The 18,104-nt window shown below is 45.9% G+C and overlaps 1 protein-coding gene across 1 annotated transcript in view; it reads right to left on the minus strand.

Moving 5' to 3' along the window:
* Window positions 1-18,104, minus strand: part of EML5 (EMAP like 5) — a 1,453,541-nt gene that overhangs the window by 490,310 nt on the left and 945,127 nt on the right. Inside the window, exon 26 of the mRNA XM_086936634.1 lies at window positions 3,011-3,212. Within this exon, the coding sequence (XP_086792760.1) occupies window positions 3,011-3,212 (202 nt within the window). The remainder of the gene's footprint in view (window positions 1-3,010; window positions 3,213-18,104) is intronic.

Raw genomic sequence — 18,104 nt, forward strand, 5'->3', positions numbered from 1 at the left:
TCAGCCGGTGCGGGAGGCAAAACAGGAATAGACACTTCTGAAGGAAACCTTTGCCGATAATCAGCCAACGTGGCCTGTAGGTCTTGTATCAAAGAAGGAAGATGATGACTGGTCTCTCGTTGATGTGAAGCCCTTTTGGGATGCCTTTGAAAAGGAGCAGAAACTTCTTGATAAAAATGCTCTTGAAAATCTTGTTTGTCATCATCATCATCTTGGCATTTTATCTGTAATTCTGAAGGATGGGAAGCTATGCCGAAAGGACACTCCTCATCTTCCTCATCAGACTCATCCTCTTCCACATACGTCTCCAAAATATGCAATGGTAGTAATGGAGAGATATTGCTGTAGTCTTGCCAGTGGTAGGTATTTAACTGAAAGTAAGTAAAGGAAATAGGCCTCGTCTGTGACACTGGAGGAATCGCTGATGACCAATCTCTTGTTGACGGACTTTTCGTCATCGACGGGCTCTTCGTCGTCGACGGTGTCATCGTAGTTGCAAGAATCGTCGTCGACTGGGTCGTCGCCGGTGTCATCATCTACGGTGTTGTCATCGACGGTGTCGTCGTCGACGGGCTCTTCGTCAACAGTGGTGTCTCCGTTGACGGTGGTGTCTCCGTCGACGGGGTCTTCGTCGACGATGTCTTCGACGTCGAAGGGCTCTTCGTCGACAATTTCTTTGTCGTCGAGGGAACTGTCGCCGACGAACTACACGTCGATGCTGTCGTCGACGGAGGTTTAGATTAGGAACTCTTTGTTGAAGAGTCCTTCGCCACAGAAGATCTCTTTGACGTAGATATTTTAGAAGACACAATAGGTGATGTAATAGACATGGTAGAGACAGTAGATGAAGAAATAGGAGCAGCAGAGGTCACAGATACCGTATGAGAAGACACCAGTGAAATGGTCTTGATCTGGGCTTTACTCACAGGTCTGGAGGTTAAAGGCCTTTTGGAAGTCTCAGAGGACGGAGACCAGGTTGATCCAGAAGGAGGATGGGAGACCTCCTTGATTGGTCAGAAGCTTCATGAGAAGCTTTGTGGTGCGTCCTTCCTTCTGAAGAGGAGCGGTCATGGGATCTAGCCCTCTTCCTAGATGTTAAGGCCCTGTCATCCGCCTCAGCTGACGAGGATTTCAGCCATAAAAGTAACCTTGCTTCCCTGTCTCTGATGGTTTTCGCAGGAAAGGTTCGACATATTCTACAATCCTTAACTACATGGTTAGGATGTAGACAGTAGAAGCAGTCCTTGTGCTGATCATCTACATGGGCCCTCTTCTTATCACAGGTCCTGCAGGCTCTAAAGAGAGCTTTCTCGTCAGACATCTTGATGAACAAACTGAGTAGGCACTCAGGGAGACTCCCTTCCACATGACGTGCAGTGAAAATCTGAGGAGAACTGCCTCTGCTGGGAAGGTTCTAGAGGGTGCTGGCAACTGATTGGTTGGAACTATTTTTTAGGTCTTTTCATATAATGAGGTAGATAGGCTACTACGTTTTGGGCCTTCTGGGCCTATTTTCTTTTTAGCCTACTACATTTCTTACTAAGGCACTGCTTTTGTATATATATTTTTACAGTGGGACTCCCGCCTCGGCAACAGGTAATGATTCAGGCATCTGAATCTATGAAAGATACCCCAATACTGGATAATATTCAGTGCATATGATCATTGATGAGGATCCCCTGGAAGAGAACTTCCAGCTCCACTGAAGAACCTCATATGCCACCTGGCATTGACAGCAAGTAGGATGTAGAAGGCTTAAAGGCCGAGAAGCCTCAGAGTTGCTGTTACACCATCCAGTACCAAGCTGAAACATTGGGGTCATAACCCAAATATCCTGGATTTGTTATAATAGAGGGAAAGCCCTGAACTATACCATATTCAGCAGAGCTCCATTATTTTTTGCAGAAACCAAGGAGCCTTCCCTCACCATATTCTCAAAGTCCTGTTGTTGATGACCTGGCAGATTGCCCATGAATGACTTCATACCATCTTGCTGCCATACATTCTGAGGAGAGCAACAATGGTGACATTGGATAATGGAGAACCACTGGACCACACATCTTTATATCTAGTGTTTGTGCACTCTCTCTCATAAGTGAAGAAGATGTTTCTAGGACAGAGGCATGTTTTCACATAACTAAAGTTACTATGACCAAATTAGGTTTTGGTTCTACATTTATGAACTCCAGGTCCTGCTGTGGTGGCTTGTATGTCTGAGCAGGTGTGGAGATGCCACCTTCACTGTGGCGAGAGTTAACACTTTGAGCAGCCCAGGGACCAGAGGCAGGAGAAGTCTGATGAAGCCTTAAGCTTGCAATGCTTCTACTGTGTTATTCAATTTTAAGCCACCTCTGAAGATAGTGGTGTCATCAACCGGTGAAACTGGAGCAGGCTCAGCTGCAGGTGATATAGGGATTTAAGAGGAGTTATTGTGGTCCACATCTAAATGAGACCCAAGATACAGATATTTAAGGGGAGCTTTATTTCTTGCTCCTCTCTGGGTTGTGTTGAGGATCTTTGTAGCCACTTTTTTAGGTGTTGATGGCATTTTTCTGATGGATAACAAAGGTTTGGTGAGACACCATTCTTGGCAGTTGACGCAGACATAAAGGCTTCAGGGGGACCTGCACTGGATTCTCTGCAGGGATGAAGCAAGAAGGTTTTAATGGCATAATTGCAGATTTATATTGATTAAAAGTGGTTTACCAAAAAAATCCTCAAGACACTTGAGCACCCTTATCATCCTTTGAACTATTCGCTGTATAGGAATTTCATACAGAGCAGGCAGTACAATCAAGATGGCTATAAGGCAAGGCTCAGATACACTGCTGGTAAATCAGTTCAATGGAATCAAGGATCATTAACCTTCAGTCTCCTATTATACTGTATAAATAGCAAAATGCCTTCCCTTCGAATATACACAAGGTAACCTCTGGTGCAGGCACAAGTCCTTGGAAACACTTTTAGATTCAACAATTTTCTCCAACCAAGAATGGATATTAACACTCACCTCCATCTTCCTCTGAGTCAAGGTCAGACTCTTCGCTGTCACACTGTCTGGTCTCTCGGTGCCCTTCCATCTCATGGGTCCACAGCATTAGGGAGGTGTCCAATCCTCCCACTGTGGCCAGGAGGCTATCATCATGTGTCCACCGGACATTGGTGACATGTGTACTGTGTGCCACATACCTCTTAAATTTTGCAAACTTTCCCTTGAAGAGTGAGAAGAGAAGAGAACTTAACTTGTAATACAGCCTGAATGTCTGAAAAAGTAAAAGATTAAATTGTCAAATTCTTAAATGTATTCACTTCTCTTCTGATTGCAAGGCCTACTTCCTTTTATTTATTTTCGATTTCTCTTTGTGTTTATCATGTTGCTATGTGTTTATCATGAATGAAAATCATCTATTTTTTCCTTCTTCCTCATCCCTCACCTTTGAACTTCTTTAATATATTCAATTTGCATGTCTAAATTTACTGCACATGTCCTTCTACAAAAGAGTAATTCTTTACAGATGTTTTGAAAAAGTTTAGAAATTGAAGTGATATTGATTTACTATTTTATTGGTACATTCTGCAGCTCTGGCCAGCTTTGCCAGGAAAACCCCCAAGAGATTTTGAACACTGATTGGTTCCATTAATGAACAAGCACTGGCAAAGTCAATAGGTCTAGCGTTGTCTGCCAGTAATTTGGATTTGACATTGTTTTGTTTGTTATGGTTTCTGTAAAACTTTATTGTTTGGGGAGCTGACGAGCCCTCACAAATATAAAATAATATTGACTAAATGAAAACAAATCTTTGGGTCTTAAAAGGCACATATTGTCGTAATCATCTATCACACTGAAGGGTACTATTCTGTGCGAGGATGTGCTGGCCTTTTTTCCCACCGGAAATGTACCCTTTGAACTGGAGCCCTTACAGGCGGGTTTTGAAAGCTCAGACCCTCTACTGGTGCCTCCAGCTCTCTGAGAATAACTGCAGCAGGCATAGGGAGGTTTCAAGAGAGAGAAATAGATGAAGGGAAGGAAGAGGACAATACAATGAAATCGAGAAGAAAGAATGTGAGAAAGAACAGGTGAATGGAAAAATACCATTGGCGCGAGGAGATGAAGGGAGCAGGTCTGGTTCGAAAAATGTTACCAGGGCTGCTTTTGTTCCCCAAGTCAGGAACTGAATGCTATCACTCACAGTAAAGTTAGCTAATGGCAGAAATTTGCTGACCCACAGGCCCATGCTGTAGCTGGTGGAGGAAATATGTGAATGATACTCCAACCGACCAATAAAAGGAAAGAGCTACCTGAAAGCCCCTATAAGTACAATGTGTATATATATATATATATATATATATATATATATATATTCACTGAAAAAAACATAGGTTTCAGCCTCGTTATAGTTAGGAATTAGCATTTAAAAAACCTTAGAAATTCACTGAAAAAACCATAGGTTTCACACATGTTATATTTAGCTGGACATTTCACTCATACAAAACCATTGAAATTCCCCCGTTATAGTTAGTTCAGCTAACTATAACTCACGCGCCAGCAATGCACTGCTGATGACATCACATATTACATCACTCATGACATGTTCAGTGACATCACTCAAAACATCACTGATGTCATTTGAGATGTCATCAGTGATTTCATGAGTGATGACTAATTCCCCTTGCATACTGGGGGTCCCTGGGGGCCAACTAGCCCACCAGGAACCTCCAGTATGCGCCAGGGGGCTGCATTACAGAGAGTTGTAATGAGGCCACGCCCCTTTTTACACCTCTCTGCAACGCAGCCCCCTGGTGCGTTTGCAGAGGGGGGACTAATTCCCCCCTGGGGACCAACTAGCCCCCCAGGAACTTCCAGTATGCGCCAGGGGGCTGCATTGCAGAGAGGTGTAATGAGGCCATGCCCCTTTTTATACCTCTCTGCAACGCAGCCCCCTGGCAAGTTTGCAGAGGGGGAACTAATTCCCCTTGCATACTGGAGGTCCCGGGGGCCAACTAGCCAACCAGGAACCTCCAGTATGCGCTCGGGAAGGTACAGAGAACGGTCCTTCGTACCCCGAGATCCGAAAAATAAAGGATTTTGGGCCTTGGGGGTCCTTGTGGGAACCCTGAGCAGGCCTAGGGGATCAGGGTGTTTCTACCCTGCCCCCTTTGCATGTTTTGCACGTTTGTTTCACTGCTTTCTTGTGCCTCGGTTCTACCGAGGCACAAAATGGCTGCCAACATTTCCTGGTTTGGAGTGTTGACAGACAGTTGACAGCCAATGACCATGCAGCTCGTGCTCGGGAAGGTACAGAGTACAGTACTCTGTACCCCGCGATTTTTTATTTGTATTTTTTTTAAATGTGGGCCTTGGGGGTCCTTGTGGGACCCCCTGAGCAGGCCTAGGGGGGTCAGGGTGTTTCTTCCCTACCCCCTTTGCGTGTTTTGGCTGCCAACACTTCCTGGTTTGGAGTGTTGACAGCCAATGACCATGTAGCTCGTGCTAGGGAAATTACAGAGTACAGTACAGAGTACTGAACTCTGTCTCTGGATATCACTATGATTTTACTTTTGATTTTCTCAGGAACTACTGAACGGATTTACACCATTTAACAAAAAGCACAATCTGCGAACCGAACTCTACCGTTCAGCCGTTCGGGCTGTAGCCCTGGCTAAAGGTCCCTATGGGCAAAACACGTTTTGGGACCCCACTTTTTTCTCAGCCCCCACTTGATGAATCACCCCCAAACTTTTAGGGAAGGATGGGAGCGGAGCGGGCCATTTTCTTGGAGAAATTCGCGAAGATTCGTCCACCGGCGCCAAAGTTATTCCAAATAGAATGTTGTGGATTTCCTATGGAAACTAGGTCCTAACTATAACTACCTAGTGGCGACCGCCAGGAGGATATATATATATTCTTTTTTTTCCCCCAAAGCTAAATTGTGTATACAAGCTCGACCTAATAGTGTAAAATATGTCCAGTGTTGATGAGCGAGAGAGAGATGTGGCGGACATATTTAAAAGCATGTCAGAAGCTCCGGTCAGAGCGGAAGGAGGTGCGATCATAACTGCACATACCAGCAACTTGCAAATACTATTCCAGCAATTAGAAAAGGCCCAAGAGAGAGAAATCCGTAAATGGTGAAAAGCGACCTCCCTCCAATGTTATGTGGAATGTAACAGAATCCCTAGGGGGCTACGCATATTTACAGTACCATCCTATGAAAATCCGGATCCGCAATTGTTAAAGGACTGGTCAGCATATACAGCAAACTCTTCCAGAGGCATGGTACAGATGCTCATAAAGTATGCTTGGAGTGATATAGACAAAGCCCTGGCAGAAATTCAAAGGCTGGAAGATACCATCAGTAAAGATAAGGATATCAAATATAGTGAAGATTTGCGCAAGGTCATGATGAAACGACTCAAAGATTATGAGACAGGTATCAAGAAAAGAAAACAAACGAAGTTTCAAAGGGATGAACAAGATTATTTAACGGGGCGAATATTAACATTTGCACGCAAATTTGATGCCACGAGGAAAAGGTTGGCGCAAGGCACTCAGAACATCATGAATAGAAACACCTCGGAATCAGAGGCAGAAGCCTCAGAGGGAGAATCAACAAAGAGCAAGGAAAGGCGAAAGGGGGCAGACAAAACATCTTCTGTCCCTTTTTTAGACGAGTACCAGGTAATGAAGGAGACAAGACAACGGCCATTGCAGAAACCTCATCCACCCTCAAAACCGGAACAAAATCAAAAAAGAAGCGGAAAACGAGGCGAGGTAGGCAAAGGAAACGCAATGGCAGCTACCCCGATGGTTACTCGCAGCAAGGGCAGGAGAGGAAGATGGTAACCAATGACAATACAATCATCAACCTCTCTGACAGAAAATTGACAATAGATGAAGAAAAGGTGCTGAAGAAAGGCCTGACTTTCTGCCCTACAGCCAAGTTCGACCCTGTTCAAACAAGAATAGATCTTTTTAAATATGCTTGAAAGTTTAAACTTCAGAAAATATTTGCTCTTAACCCTACAAACACAATGACAACAATTCCAGAGTCAAATGATGACAACGAACAACTGGGACTAAGAGACAATGATCTTGATACGCTCATGACAGCACAAAACCTGGCAGGTATGGAAGACATCCCAAATTCAATTGAAGCAATAAGAGCGGAGGGGATACGACAGGAAAGAGATCCAAGCAACCTAAAGAAAAAGTCAAAGGTTCTCACGCAAACCCCTCATTATGCAGTGGATGTTTTATAATGATGCAGTTTTACTAGATCTTCAAAAACGGGCAACAAAAACAACTGAAATGGACATGAATAACTCCAATATCGCCAGGAAAGAATGGGAGGCCATCAAATCCCTGAGGACAGACCAGAGTATTGAGATTAAACCTTTAGACAAGGGTGGAAATATAGTGGTCTTTAGTAAAGAAAAATATAAACAAGAAGCAATGAAACAACTATTGAACAAGGACTGCTATGAAACAATCACCAGAGCTGATTATGTCAAATGTACTTTGAAGTATCAGACCATGTTGGAGGGTTGGAAGGATGAGGGGATGATTAATAAAAATGAATTCGATTATCTGAGATGTGAGAGCCCAGTGATCCCTACATTTTATCACCTTCCAAAGGTGCACAAAGATACTAAGAACCCTCCAGGAAGGCCAATAGTCTCCTCAATAGGCAGCCTCCTGGAGAATACATCTAGGTTCATAGATACATATTTGGCAACGTTTGTTAAAGATCTATCCTCATATGTGAGGGACACTCAAGATTTCCTCAGACGAATTGACGACATTACGTGGGATTTGGATATGCTTCCGATTACCCTGGGTGTCGCCAATTTATATACCTGTATAGGTCATAAGGATGGCATTTTTGCTGTGGGCTGGTTTTTGGGCAACAAATCCCTCAAGTATCACCAACATAACCGTATGCGTCTGACAATGACGGAATTCTGTCTTGAAAATAACATTTTTCTATTTGCAGGAACTCTGTACAGGCAAACACATGGGACAGCCATGGGCACGTGCTTCGCCCCCAGCTATGCAAACTTGTTCGTTGGCTGGTGGGAGAAGCACGTGGCCTGGGGCGGGGCCAATGAAAAATGGCTGGACCAAATTATGATCTCGGCCAGATATATTGATGATCTCTTTGATGTTTGGCGTGGCGACAGGGCTTCTGCTGAGGAGTATGTCACCGCGTTAAACAGCAATGAGCTCAACCTGAAGTTCACCAGTACCATCAGCAACACTTCGGTGAACTATCTGGACCTAGAGATCTATGTGGTAGGCAATACACTACACACAAAACTCTACAGAAAGCCCACGGCAGGCAATGCTGTGTTACACGCGGCAAGCCACCATCCCAAAAGCTTAATTCGGAATATTCCCTTTGGAGAATTACTCCGCTTGAAGCGTAACTGCTCTGGCAGTGAAGAATTTCAAAAAGCAAGGGATGATGCCACAATGAGATTTAGAGAAAGGGGCTATTCTAAAACAATACTGGGAAATGCAGTAAGTAGAGTGGAATTGATTGACAGGAAAGATTTACTGTTGGATAAGACCAAGACAGAACCAGAAGTAATAACACAGATGATTACCAATTTTAGTATGCGATCAGGAGAACTGATACAGGTATTCAATAAGAATTGGCACATCTTACAAACAGATGTCACTTTAAAAAGAATTATACCCTCACATCGGTCTATAACCTATAGACGCTGTCAATCACTAAATGACCATCTGGTGCACAGCCACTTCGAGGGCCCACCTAAAGTGACAACTTTGAAACCAATAAAGGTTTTTTTTCATGCCTACGCTGTAAGGCCTGCAAATACAGTAAAAAGAGAACGAAGTATGAAGGAAGACCTAATGATCCATGCCCGACAAGAGAAATTAAAACATTTCTCAACTACAATTCCGACTTTACGGTATACTGCTTGGAATGTTCTTGCTCCAAGATGTATTTCGGACGCACAATCCACCCCGCCAAGAAGCGTATACTAGAGCACATGCGTGCCATAACAAATAGGGATAAAACGTACCCTGTGGCACGCCACTTTGAGACACATCATAGTAGCGATAGGGACCTGCTCACCTTTTTCTGCCTGGACCAAGTGGACAGAAAGGAAGAGGAGGTGCCCGTGTCAAGGCTCTAAGAGTGTTGGAGTCCAAATATATCATAGACTTGCAGAGCAAATGGCCAACCGGGCTGAACAACGATGAAGAGCTATGGGTCCACCTATAAAAAGATCAAGACAAGAGTAAAAAATGTCTGTAAGCAGTAGATGAGAGGACAGGGAGGGACTATTCTCTGAAATGTGGGATTACACATTAAGTAATAGAGTAGATATTACAACAATCTGTCCCTGAGTTCCATAAGAACATCATAGATACAGATATATTAATATCATCTGTCAATACATCTCTCTCCCCTCACTCGGAGAACAAAGAAAACATGAAGGATAGCCCATTCAAGGCCAGAGAATGGTTGAGTTAGCCCATACAGGGCGTTATATATATAACAAACTGGGGAACAACAGATTCTTTAAGATACTGTTAGGTGTGACAGCTGTTTTATGTTGAAAAAATTATTTCCACATTACATTGATTGTGGAAGATGTTAAAATCCATCGTATATTTTGATAAACAACATTCTTGTAATATTGAACGGTAACAGCTGCCTGCAAAAAATGAAATACCATTAGGATATTTCGCCTCTATGTTCCCCTTTTACGTTACATGAATTGCACGTATAATGAAATGTAAAAAGGAATTTGTTTTTAATGAAGCACTTGCACTTTCAGAAACCATTTTTTATGTTAAAAGGTTTTTGTCCCACTTTAAAACATGTTTAAAGATGGCCATCGTATTGGGACATATAGGTTAAGTCCGTTTTCACTGTCTATTGAAGATGTGTGGGAATGTCGGGCGATATAATGGTTTCCTTTTGTTACACATCCCGACACTGACGAAGCTGCAAGGCGAAACGCGTCTGTTGGAGGGGCAGGGGGTCTGCTAATAAACACTTTCTAAACTGGATGACCATTTTTCAGTTCAAGAAGAAAAGCTGATTTGTTTTGTAAATATATAAATAAATATATATATATATATATATATATAAAAAAAAAAAAATATATATATATATATATATATATATATATATATATACATATATATATTTATATGTACTAACAAAAGGTCGGCCTATTGCCAGACCTAACACTCAGGAACAAAGAAAGTTCTCATATTTCTAGAACTTCTTATTAGTGAAATAGGATACTCCTGTGGTATAGACTGGATACACTTTCTACTAGTGTAAAATGACAAATAAAAACTCTTTGCACCAAAGAAGAAAGGATGAAAATAAGGTTTTCTCTACCACACATTTTTTAATTAGGGCTAACAAAGTTGCAAACTGAAAATGCTCTTCTTGTACTGTGTTTCCATAAAAGGCAATGGGCCATTTTGTTTCCTTCACTTAAAAAAAGTGAAACTTAGAGCCAGATGTACTAGAGCATTTTGTGTTCGCAAAAGGTTTACATCACAGAATCCGGCTTTTTGAGACCACATAAATGGCTTTGGGTATGTACAAAACTCAAATTTTTATTCGGTAGCACATTACCTCATCGCACTTTTGGTTTGCGACCAAATCGGTATTTGGAAGGGGTGTGTTTAGGGCATCCCTTCCAAATGCCAAAATAGAATGCTATGTTAATGCTTTGCATACAACATCCAGGGGGCATTGAAGAGCGAGGCCGGGCAGTAAGCAGACCAAAGGTTTTAACAAGTCAATAGGTGAGACGGTCCTACATAGGAGCAGACACAACCAGAGGATTGGGCCTGTTTGCGCTGCTAATCAAGACTTTATGGTGCGATTTCCAAGGAAAAGAAAAAAATGTGTTAATATTATAAATTTGAACCTATTTTCTCTTTGGTTACCCTATGCCAACAATGTTAATGTAGGATGAACTGGAGGTAAAAATGAGAAACGGAACCTTTTTAACAATTTCGGATTGAACTATTCTTCAGAGTAATTTTTCAGTTATTTCTGCCCAACAACAAGTCAAGTCAAGTCAAGTCATATAATTTGTATAGCGCACTACATACCCAGAGGGTTTCAAGGCGCTTAGGAAGGGGAGGAGGATTATTTGTCAAATATCCACGTTTTAAGTTGCTTTCTGAATGCTAGGTGGTTCTGGGTAAGGCGAAGGTAAGCGGGGAGTGAGTTCCATGTTTTAGCAGCCAGGTATGAAAAGGATCTGCCTCCCATGGTGGTTCTGTTGATGCGAGGTACAGTGGCGAGGGCTTGGCTGGAAGACCGTAGTCAGCGGGAGGGGGTGTAGAAGGACAGTCGTGAGTTGAGGCAGTCTGGTCCGATGTCGTAGAGTGATTTGTGTGCGTGGGTAAGCAGTCGGAAGGTGATCCTCTTATTGACGGGTAGCCAGTGGAGGTCTTTAAGGTGACCAGAGATGTGTTCGTTGCGCGGGATGTCTAATATGATCCTGGCTGAGGCGTTTTGGATTCGTTGGAGTTTCTTCTGGAGTTTTGCGGTAGTACCTGCGTAGAGGGTGTTTCCGTAGTCCAGTCGGCTCGTGACCAGAGCGTGGGTGACTGTTTTCCTTGTATCGGTGGGGATCCAGCGAAAGGTTTTTCTGAGCATGCGAAGAATGTTGAAGCAGGAAGAGGATACGGCGCTGACTTGTCTGTTCATTGAGAGTGAAGAGTCCAGGATAACGCCTAGGTTACGTGCATGGTCTGTCGGGATGGGTGCTTTTCCGAGGGCTTCCGGCCACCAGGAGTCGTCCCATGCAGAGGGGGATGTACCTAAGATGAGGACTTCTGTTTTGTCTGAGTTCAGTTTCAGACGGCTTTGTTTCATCCATTCGGCAACTTCTTTCATTCCTTCGTGTAGGTTAGTTTTGGCGGTGCTGGGGTCATTGGTGAGAGAAAGGATCAGTTGAGTGTCGTCCGCGTAAGAGATGATGTTGAGGTTGTGTTGGCGTGCGATGGCCGCGAGGGGGCTCATGTATACGTTGAAGAGGGTGGGACTGAGTGAGGATCCTTGTGGTACGCCGCAGATGACTTCAGAGGCCTCGGACTTGAATGGAGGAAGGCGGACTCTCTGGGTTCTTCCGGTGAGGAACGAGGTGATCCATTCAAGTGCTTTTCCTTGGATTCCGATGTTATTGAGGCGTTGTAAAAGGGTGCTGTGGCAGACTGTGTCGAAAGCTGCAGAGAGGTCAAGGAGGATGAGGGCGACTGTGTCTCCATTGTCCAGTAGAGTTCGAATGTCGTCTGTTGCTGCGATGAGGGCGGTCTCAGTGCTGTGTTTTGCTCGGAAGCCAGACTGTGAGGAGTCGAGGGATTTGTTGGCTTCGAGGAATGCGGCGAGCTGGTTGTTGACAGCTTCCTCGATGACTTTGGCCGGGAATGGAAGAAGCGAGATGGGGCGGTAATTTTTGAGTTCGGTGGGGTCCGCTGTTGGTTTTTTCAGAAGGGCGGTGAGTTCAGCGTGTTTCCAGTCTTCCGGGAAGGTGGCGGAGTTGAAGGAGCAGTTGATGACGTCTCGGAGGTGCGGTTCTATGACGGAGTCTGCTTTGTTGAAGATGTGGTGAGGACATGGGTCTGTGGGGGATCCTGAGTGGATGGAATTCATCAGGCGGATGGTGTCCTCAGTGGAGATTGGGTTCCAGTCGTTAAGGGTGTTCACGGGGGGAAGATGATCAGCAAGTGGTAGGGTGGGTTGGTTTCCGGGTTGGTTGTCAAAGCTGTTGTGGATGTCTGCAATCTTGTTGTGGAAAAATGAGGCTAGGGAGTCGCAGAGGGTTTGAGAGGGGGTGATGTCGTTGGAGTTGGCCGAGGGATTGGAAAATTCCTTGACAATGTTGAAAAGTTCCTTGCTGTTGTGGGCGTTGTTGTCAAGTCGATCCTTGAATGCTGTTTTCTTGGCTTTTCGGATCAGTTGGTGGTGAGTGCGGGTGGCGCTTTTGAAGGCGTCCTTGGTGCTGGTGGTTGGGTCTTTTTTCCAGGCCTTTTCAAGGGAGCGGCAGAGTTTCTTGGACTTCTTGAGATCATCGTTGAACCATGAGGCTTTCTTGCTGCCAGGTTTGCTTTGACGTTTTTTCAGTGGAGCTAAGGTGTCGGCGGTGTTGGATAACCACAGGGTGAAGTTGGCGGCGGCTTCGTTAGCGTTAGAAGAGAGGGCTGGGGAGTTTCGAAGGAGCGATGCGGAGATTTGGTCTGTGGTGATTTTGTTCCAGTTTCTTTGCAGGGTAGGTTGGAGGTGGATGTTGGGTTTTGGTTTGTTGTAGGTGAAGTGAACGCAGCTGTGGTCAGTCCAGAGGAGATCCGTAGTGTGGCTGAAGGAGACATGATTGCTGGAGGTGAAGATGGGGTCGAGTGTGTGACCTGCGATGTGGGTGGGGGAAGTGACTAGTTGTTTAAGTCCGAGGTTGGCGAGGTTGTCCAAGAGGGTGGTGGTGTTGCGGTCGTTGATCTTTTCAAGGTGAAAGTTGAGGTCTCCCAAAAGGATGTAGTCTTTGGAGGGGAGCGCGTGTGGAGTGATGAAGTCCGTGATGTCTTCACTGAATTTTGCGCGGGGTCCTGGTGGTCTGTAGAGGAGGGTGCCTCTGAGTGTGGTTTTGGGGTCGATGTGGATCTGGAAGTGAAGGTGTTCGGAGTTGGCGAGGTTGGCGTCAGAGCTGGTTGAGATGCGGATTGATTTCTTATGGACGATAGCGATTCCTCCTCCTGTGTGGCTGGTACGGTCTTTGCGAGTGATCTTATAGTCTTCAGGGATGGCAATGGTGATGTCTGGTGCGGAGGAAGCATTCATCCATGTTTCCGTCAGGAAGGCGATGTCCGGAGAGATGGTGTCTAGTAGATTCCATAGGTCAATGGCGTGCCTGTGGACTGATCGGGTGTTGAGAAGGATGCATTGAAGGTGATTGGGGTCGGGGATCTGTGGTGTGGTCGTAGCGGAGATGTTGACAGTGCCGATGAATTTGCAGGAGTAGCAAGAGAAGGGTCCATGGGTGTGTCCAGGAGCGGCTTGGACGCAGTTGGGGGCGCGACCGGGGTTAAGGGCTAGGAGGGTGGCGGCATCGTAGGTAATGCGGGAGGGCTGGGGAGCGCGAGGGGCAGGGGGTCTGGCGCTGGGCGTGGTCCAGGCGCGGACGGGCGTAGACGGGCTTACCTTTGGCGCACCTTCGGCGCGAATGGGGCGCGGTCGCTGCGCGTGAACGCTGCGTGCGGGAACTACTGTCATATATGGATAGTGAAGGGGAGGGGCGAGGGCTGTTCAGCTGGGAGGCGGGGCGGGCTCAGCAAGCACAACAACAACAACAGGGACAAAATGGAGGGGGGAGCAGAGCAGGGCGCCGGGGGGATATCGCGCAAAAATCAAATTGCAGAGCAGAGATGGTACAGGCAGGCAAACGCTATTTAAATATCAGGCGAACAAAAATAAACAATGGCACAGTGATAATCAAAGCAGCACAGCATGTACGATACCGAGTCTCGGCAGAGAGACAGGGGAGCGAACCACTCAAGGCAGAGGCGAAGAGGGGTCACAGCGCTGCGAGGACCAGGGGCGCCGTAAATAGGTAGTGGGAGGGCTGTTCAGCTGGGAGGCGGGGCGGGCTCAGCAAGCACAACAACAACAACAGGGACAAAATGGAGGGGGGAGCAGAGCAGGGCGCCGGGGGGATATCGCGCAAAAATCAAATTGCAGAGCAGAGATGGTACAGGCAGGCAAACGCTATTTAAATATCAGGCGAACAAAAATAAACAATGGCACAGTGATAATCAAAGCAGCACAGCATGTACGATACCGAGTCTCGGCAGAGTGACAGGGGAGCGAACCACTCAAGGCAGAGGCGAAGAGGGGTCAATTCCATTAGCACTGTTTCATGTTCAACCTAACATTTCATGTTCAACCTAACATTTATTTCCATGATTAGACTTCTAGGCACTTGTAGATGGAATATACATTTGCCTTCAAGCACTGCAGCCTCAACTGTTTCAACAAATATCACAGATAATGAACCTGACATGTAATGAACATGGTACTTACATTCAGTAACGCATTAACTGGTAGAGACAATATCTAGCTGCAGATTCCTTACCTTTGAATTTCCTAGGTGTGACGTTGTCTGCGTCGTTAGCATCAGTTATGATGTCGCAGTTATCTATATAGGCCCCACCCAGATGCATCAGACATCAGCTACTTTTCTGTTTTTTCACACCAGAAGCGCACAGCCATGAAGTGAACTGACCTGTTGGTAACTTTTGCTGCAACTCTCACATCCTTCACCACCTGGGAGAGTACAGCCCAGGCTTTCTCAAGAACCTGTGGCAGCACTTGTGCAACCATTTCCCAAATGGTGTGGGAGAAACAGCCCAATAAGCATGTAGTAATCACCAACCACAATGCCAAGCTGGTAGAAGAAAACATTTTCTTCCCAAGTGAGTCCAGCCTCTTGGATTCCCTATCCGAGAGAGCGGAAGGCAACACACCATGAGACATGAAAGCCTGAACCACCAAGCTCTCAGAGGGGGGTGTTGGCTGAGGAAACTTGGGTGTGCAATTGACCTATTCACAGGAGCCCCTGTGGTAAGTTTGGACCACGTGCCTAGAAGGACATCTGTTAGTGCTTCATTAAAGGGCAATAGGGGTTCGGAGGTGGAAGCCTCAGGCTTAAGCCCCTCGGTCAAGAAACTATTCCTGACCTGCACAGAGGGCAGCTCCAGTCCAAGGACCTCTTCTTTACCACCATGTCTAAAGAAGGTCCCTCCTCCATAGCCACACAAGGTGGAGAGAGCATACAAGTATCTGGGGATGGGTCTAGTCCACTGGCTTCCCCAAGATCCTCATACGAGTCCATTTGCTCCATAAGAGCATTCAACTGATGTTCTAGAGGGTCCATAGACCCCTCCAATCCTCAGTCATGCCTGGAACTTCCTCAAAACGCACAGGCAATGATGTAGAACCCCCGGGCTCCATCTGTGCCAGAGTCGGCGTCAAGCCACACCGATCCGACTCAGAGTTTTTGGGTATAGGGATGGGGCTGGAACAACCGGTGGCACCAACTTCAGGTCCGACTCCAGGGAAGGTCGCGTTGGCATGACCGGCATAGACCTGGATCCAGAATTGGATCCATGAGGCCCCACCGTCACAGTGGCCGGAGCCGACGGCATTAAACCCGATCCGGCCCCTTCCGACCATGTGAGGCTTGAAGGCTCACCGGAAGCCTGGCCTCATAAAACTTATTTGAGCGCGGGATTCTCTAGCTCCCAGAAATGGGGGAGGCACGAAGTCAAACCTGGCTCCGGCTCCGTAGAATTGTGCCCAGAGTTTCGTGTTCCTTACCCCTCTTGCCAACGTATGACAGATGAGGCAAAGACGAAGTCCGCTTGGACAGCTTCTTGTGCCTCCTCCCAGAGTGTCCTGAAGACCTTCGAGTGGGAGGAAGAGGACTTGGGGCTCCTGCAGCGATCCTGCGACCTGCGACCTCCTCCTGCGACCTCCTCTTCTTCAATCGGGATCAGGAGTCTCGAGGGGCGGGGTCGCCTGCCAGGCCGCAAGGAGCTCCTAAGCCCGCAAGGCCTTTGGAGCCATGGCCCGACAGTCCAAGCATGACTTTGTTTGTGTCATGGTCGTGCTGGAGGCACCAAAGGCATATGGTGTGGAGATCGGTTACTGAAATGACACAGTGACAGGAGCCACACAGTATAAATCCTGTAGGTTTATGTGACATGACCTCGACACAGAAAAAAATCACTAGATAAAAGCCTGTTAAAAAGAGAGGCAGAGGGTTAGCTCTAATTCGGATCAGCGCTTCACTGGTGTGGAAAGAAAAGAAGTGACTTCTGCACAACTGGATGGCACACATATAGGTGACCGCAATGTCATAACGGATGCTAACGATGCCAACTACGTTACACAGAGCCAAATGCAGTCACCAAACAGCGCGTAGGGTTACTGCTCACGTAAGCTTCCAGATCCAGCTTGATGCCTGGGAAACTCAAAGGTAAGGAATCTGTAGCTAGAAGGCTCTAACAGATACTCAATGCAAGAATCAAATTGCTTTAACTCATCGGGCCCAAGTTAGAAAGGTAATCCAGACATGCAGACTGTGGACCTTTTGTAGCATTTTGTAGTAAATGAGTTGTACTTTTGTAGTACTAGTTCATGTACTACATAAATCAGTTCCTGAATAGACCCAAGCATTTGAAAAGTAAACACCGTCTTTTTGTAGGAAAATTAATATGTTCCAATAATGTTAATTATTGGAAGCTAGGGAAAAGGTTCTTTGAGGGTATGCTTGGAGCAACAGAGACATCAGTTGCTTGACTTGGCTGCAGAGCAGAAAGTCAGAATTGTCATAGTAATAGAAAATGACAGGGAGAGTAAATAGTCTCTCCCCTGAATAGCAATGCAAGTTCTAATGTAAGGAGTGGAAGGATACATCATCCAGTCAATAGGCCTTGAGACTGAAATGCTCCTGGCTGGGACAACTAATTCTAGGGCACAAATGAATTCTGTCTAGGGAAGGTTCTACCAACTTTAAAAAAGCTATTATCCATGCAAACTTGATCCTTAGGCCTTGCTTCATTCTTCTATGTTTAGCTAAACACCTGGAAAACGTGGTCACAATAAAATTACATTTTGTCGAATCCTATAGCTGGCTCGACCCTCCAGGCTTTAAACCAGGCTTTTCTCTGCAGAAATAGTGATTACTTCAGCAACAGAATTATTGGTTCTGGAGTAGCCATTCTCGTAGACCAATCCACGGCATTCTACACAATTGACCACACAATTTTACTTTCCCGGCCTAAGCCATGTTATATTAACTCCTTCTCTGCTGGGCGTTTTCACCTGCTGTGTGGGGAGGAGGTGAGCTGCGTGCTCGCCGCTGTGCTTGTGACGAGCTCGGCTCGTCATCAGGCACAGTGGAGCTGCACTCATGACCACACCCGTTTTGGAACATTAAGCGCAGCGGGGAAATTATCCCCGCCTGTGAACGTTCCAACTTCATGACAAGCTCAGCTCGTCATGAGTGCAGCTCAACCGTGCCTCATGACGAGCTGAGCT

This window comes from Lissotriton vulgaris, chromosome 9, assembly GCF_964263255.1.
Source record: "Lissotriton vulgaris chromosome 9, aLisVul1.2, whole genome shotgun sequence".
NCBI classification, from domain to species: Eukaryota; Metazoa; Chordata; class Amphibia; order Caudata; family Salamandridae; genus Lissotriton; species Lissotriton vulgaris.